The 5,498-nt window shown below is 42.8% G+C and overlaps 1 protein-coding gene across 1 annotated transcript; it reads left to right on the top strand.

Annotated features, from left to right (window-relative positions):
- The first annotated feature begins 276 nt into the window (after positions 1 to 276).
- Positions 277 to 4,335, top strand: Acnat2 (acyl-coenzyme A amino acid N-acyltransferase 2). The gene is given in 4 exon segments (NM_001014063.1): positions 277 to 1,007; positions 2,171 to 2,373; positions 3,333 to 3,681; positions 3,683 to 4,335. Coding segments are annotated over 4 exon segments (1,245 nt in total). The 5' UTR covers positions 277 to 544; the 3' UTR covers positions 3,913 to 4,335.
- The last annotated feature ends 1,163 nt before the right edge of the window (positions 4,336 to 5,498 follow it).

Here is a 5,498-nt window from a genome sequence, read left to right as displayed (position 1 = left end):
TTTTTGCGTATTAAGTCAGGCTGCCATATAATAAATGTGTTTGCATGGGAGAAACATTCTCTAGATTCTTTACACTGGAGTTATAGGGCTAAAAATAAGAATAAATTCTGTTCTGTTTGTGTTTTCTAATTGTGACTGAACTTGCAACCCTAGACATGCAAATAAAGATTGAACACAACCAAACAACTTGGATAATCATTAGTCTGTCTTTATTCTGTGACACTTGTATAAATAAAGAAGGACCTGGTGGCTTCAGAGCCACAGAAGCTGCCAGATTCATTGCTAGACAAACCTGCTCATTTCCCCTTATCATTGCCTGACTCCCTCCCCTTGCTGACTCCTTTTCTTCAAGTTCCTGGGTGGGGGAGGACAGGCACACACATCCCTGCCACCTACCCTTCCCAGAGTTCACTTCCTCTCTCAGTGCCACACATTTTTACTAACATCTCTGAAAGGCTTGAGGGCAGTATTGCCTTGAACTTTAAGTCTCCAGCTCATTTTCCTCCTTCATCACAGGGACGAAGTGCCCCTCAACAGCTTGATAATGCTCCAGTTGATAGCCACACCTTCAAATGCCCTTGCAGATGAGCCTGTGTCCATCCGGGCAATAGGCCTGCCTCCTTCACAGATAGTGACCATCACAGCGACAGTGAAAGATGAGAAGGAGAATCTGTTTCAATCCAAAGCCTTCTACAAAGCTAACGAGGCTGGTGAGGTGGACCTGGAGCAGGCATCAGCCTTGGGGGGTGACTATGTAGGGGTCCACCCGATGGGCCTCTTTTGTTGTCTGAAACCCAAGAGGGCTTTCCAGAGGCTGATCAAGAAAGATGTGATGAACAGCCCCCTTTGCATCTGCCTGGACCTGTATGACTCTGTTTGCTGGCTAGAAACAGTCAGAATTGCACCCAAGGCCAGCCAGATAGTGCATCGCTGGTTTGCTGGCCCTGGGGTCAAACGGGAGCAGATCCGAGAAGGTCGGGTTCGGGGAGCCCTTTTTCTCCCTCCAGGTGAGAATTATCTTTGTTGATACAGAACTTAGATTCTTAATTTTTTTTCCACTTGTGAGCTCTTTTCTGCTATAGAAATTTTTGTGTGATCTTGGGTATATAGGTACATGAAATATGTGTAGAGATCATTTATTGATAATGCATAGAAAATACTTTTAAAATTGTTCTCCGGTATACATATAATTATACCACTTCTTAGAGAAGAAAGCAAATTTGCAAACAGATAAAATGAATGGGCTTGCCCGTTTTTTTCTAAGTGGAATGGAGCCTTGGTTGAATACTTGAGAATGTAGGATATGTGTAGATGACATCTTCACTGTTTTCAGGATTGGTGACATTTTGGCTTCATAATTGTGAAAGCTAAGAAATCTGCTTCACATAAATATGTAGAACCAAATTGTACCAGTATGTTTAGGGCCATTTAAAAAAAACTTTTGAAAATTCTCCTCTTATCTTAAGTCCAGGTTCACTTGATGAGATTTATTTGAAACCCAAGTCAGAAAGGCAGATGTCAGCTTTAAAAATCAGACACTCTAACCTAATTACAACATGAAAGTTTACTAATTTGATACATACATGCTAAAGAATGATGACTAGAACACACCAGAAGCCAGTGTGCTTTCCGTAATTACACCACTACTCGACTATATGAGCAAGGGACTGTCTGTTGGGCTGTAAAGGCACTGTGGTTTCACTGCATACAACTAATAAACTTGATTCTGTGGGGTTACAAAGATTGGAGAATAGTGCTGTACTGGCACCTGTGAAGGTAAGTGAGCCCCCCTGTGCATTCAGAGCCAGGGTAAAGTGAAGTCCCATGGGCTCCAGTAGACCTTGGAACCACTACTGATTTTATACTGTATAAATTTTGGCCACTGCACGTTCAAATGATTTCTTATGGTCGGCTTTCTCCCATATTCACTTACGTGAACCCCCATGGCTTTATGATTCACAATTTAAGAAGTTATGACACACAGTGACAATTTGGATGAAATAAATGTGCACTGTCATGTGGACATGTATCTATGCACGAGTACATGTGTGAGTGTGAATGAATGTGTACCACTGTGTGCCTATATATACTTCATTATGTGACCTTTGCTTTGACTGTCATACTTAGCTCTCTTTTAATCCCATTTTCTTATTCTTCTGTTTCCTTCCAGGGAAAGGTCCTTTTCCAGGAATTATTGATTTGTTTGGGAGCATTGGGGGTCTAGTTGAATTCCGTGCCAGTCTTCTGGCTTCTCGTGGCTTTGCAGTGCTGGCATTAGCCTATTTTGCTTATGAGGACCTTCCTAAGGAACTGTTGGAGGAGGACTTGGACTATTTTGAGGAAGCTGCCAACTTCCTACTTGCTCACCCCAAGGTACTGAGAACAATTTTCCTTTCATTTTGTGCAATCTTAGGAAGACAAAGCCCAGATGTCTGGTGTAATCTCAGCCTTTGGCAGAGCCTAGTTTACATTTTACGAATGAAAGAATTGTTCAGTTGGTCGCTCATTACTGCTTACTAGCACACAGAAGACAATAACTACACCGTGCACATGCTGTGATTCTCCTCATTTGAAAAGCCAAGACATGTTACATTTGAAACTCATGCAATGTATTCCTATGGCCCTTCCAATCTGGTCTATCAGCTACTGATCCTAAATCATGAACTTGGTATGTTTTCATACATCGATGATGATCTCTACGTGATTCTTTCTCCCAAAGTATGGATCTTTGTGCTAGTGATCAAATTTGTGCTGGTGCCTCCCTAGTGCACGCAATTACAACTGTGCACCACAGGAGTTGAACTTGAGTCCTCATGTTTGCCCAGCAAGCACTGTGCCCTTGAGCTATCTTCCCAGCCCCAAACACCTTTCTCTAGTGAAGCCAAAAATGTGATCCTTTAGAAAGCAAACTTCTTCTGCTCTTGTTTGTTCATTCAATGTTGCTGGGTTTTAATTACATTTTAGAATTTTAGTTGAAATCGTTTATTTATTTTAAGACGCGGTCTCCCTACATGGGCTGGGCTGGAATCCAAATCTCTGGCCTCAGTTTCCCCGGTACTAGGATTATAGAATTGTACCACCACGCCTATCTCTATGACTCTACTTTTCACGTGGTTGTATTTTGATTGTTTAAAGGTGGATGACACAGTTGCTCCCTCGAGATGGTAAGCTCAGAGACGGTATTATTAAATCAGCAGTAGTCTCTAGCTCTCAAAAAATGGAAGGGCTGAGTGCCAGAGTTAGAATATTTTGCCTGCCTGACCTTTCTTCAGGAGTGCTTCTTCCCAGACGCAGGAAGATGTGAACTGTTTCTCCTTTGCTCTGCATTTCAGATCCAACAGCCAGGAATTGGTGTGATCTCAGTGAGCAAGGGAGCAGAGATTGGGCTGGCCATGGCTTGCTATCTGAAGCAGGTGGCTGCCACCGTCTGCATAAATGGGCCCAGCGCAGTCTTTGATGTTCCACTAAGATACGGGGATCTGGTGGTGACACCCATGCGACTGGCTTCGGAATTGATGCAAGTCCATCCCTCAGGGGCTGTACGCTTCCGTCACTGTTCAGTTCCCCAGAATAAACTCAACTCACAAAAGATACTTCCGGTGGAAAAGGCCCAAGGGAAGATCCTCTTCATTGCAGGAGAGAATGACGAAAGCTTGGCTAGCAAGTTGCATGCACAGAGGGCTCCGGAGCCATGGGAGAAGCAGTGGAAGGATGCTAGCATACCCTGGGGCAGGCCACCTCATAGAGCCGCCTTATTCTCCCTTTTGCTTTGCGTCCTGGCACTCTGTCTTGGGCAAACCCTTGCTTTGGGGAGGAGATCCCATCGCTCATGCAGCAGCTCAGGTGCACTCCTGGAGAGAGATCCAAAAGTTCTTCAGGCAACACCTCCTTCAGTCTGGAGGCAAACTCTAAATAGTGTGACCATGCAGGACAGAGTAAAGGGCAGGGAGTGCGTTAGAGAAGAGGTTGGAATTGGTCTGGGGATTAAAGCATCATCGTTAGGGGTTGCAGGGCAAGGGTGGCTTTCTTACTCTCACAATCATCGCAATTCAATTGGAAGGAAACCAGACAAATTCACAGACCCGGACACACGTGCACCTGAGGTCTTTTTGGTGAATTTCTATGTAGTTTGAAATTTTCTAAATAAATTTTAAATTTTAGTTTAATTGAGAAATGCATCAGTATTCACAAGTTGTGATATTTTTGCAAACTGATGAACACTCTGTGTGTGTGTGTGTGTGTGTGTGTGTGTGTGTGTGTGTGTGTGTGTGTGTGTCCAGTTAACGATTCATTTGATCTAGGCATGTTCAATCCAAATAAAATCTGTAAAACTCATCTTTCTAGGAGTACATGCTCTGTTTAAAGTATAATGAGTTGCGTTTCTGATGCTAGAAATGAACATTCTCGTCCTCTCTCAAGCATAATGCTTGCCATAAATTTCTGGTAGATCACTTTTCTTTAAAAGTGGGATGTGTCTCTTTATTCTAGGTGTATATTACTTTTTTTTGTTAAAAAAATCAGGAGTGTAATTAAATTTAATCAAGTGTGTTTTTATTGAAACTGAATGAGCTATGTATGATTTATAGAGTAATGTTTGGCATACAGCTCTCACCAGATCAGGGTTAACCGTTCCCATTTTCATACTGATTTCCTCTCTGAGGCTGTTATGCTTTTCTCTTCTGGACTCTCCTGGTCATGTTCATGGTCACTAGGCACTACTTCTGTGTCCTCATTTAATCTGAATAGATGAAATTCCTTCATTGACTAACAAGGGCTCTAATGTTGCTTTTGGAGACAATCTCATCGTTTACTATTTTGTAGACTTTCACTTGTTTTCTAGAGCATGTTCTTTTCATAAATTGTTTTCACACATACTCTGTTTTTTCCCTCTGTTTTCTCTTTTCGAGTGGCGACTCTTGCTTCACCTATTGGTCTAATATGTTTTCAAAAATCATTTGCTAATTCGCTATGTTTTAGTATAGTATGTTGTTTTCCTTGGAGAGGAAATGTTCCTCCCCTCCCTCTTTCTACCATTCTCTCACAGTTTTAGTTAGCTTCCCGGGAAGACTGTAGATGGAGCACACTACCAGTGTCAACATACAAGACAAAGCAGAACTGAGCACCTAGAAGCAGTCTGGAGAGTGTCAGCTCATTCTCCTGACAGTTTCTCCCCTGTGAGGAGCACATGTAGCGTTTTCTGGACTTCCAGGGAAGAAGAACTGCTCAAAGGTGGTGTCCCAGGGAAGACATTCAAATCTGAATTGCTTTTCTTTGCCGTGTTTTACTCATTACCAGGCTCCTGTGAGTCAGGGGAGTTAGATTTTCCCCAGGGAGTCATTCCTGATCACTGTCATCCACCATAACCGATGAGCCTTGGGCTCTGCTGAATCTTTCTCCTACCAGTTTTCACATCCTTCAAAGCTGCTTTCCCTTCATGGTTAGAGACACCCTACTTCATGTTATGAAATTTTACCCAAGAAAGGAGCATCTTGTATCTG

Source organism: Rattus norvegicus, chromosome 5 (genome assembly GCF_021556685.1).
Source record: "Rattus norvegicus strain SHRSP/BbbUtx chromosome 5, alternate assembly SHRSP_T2T, whole genome shotgun sequence".
In the NCBI taxonomy this organism is placed as follows: Eukaryota; Metazoa; Chordata; class Mammalia; order Rodentia; family Muridae; genus Rattus; species Rattus norvegicus.
Note: the sequence above shows the minus strand (reverse complement) of the source record. Positions and strands in the feature narration are given on the sequence as shown.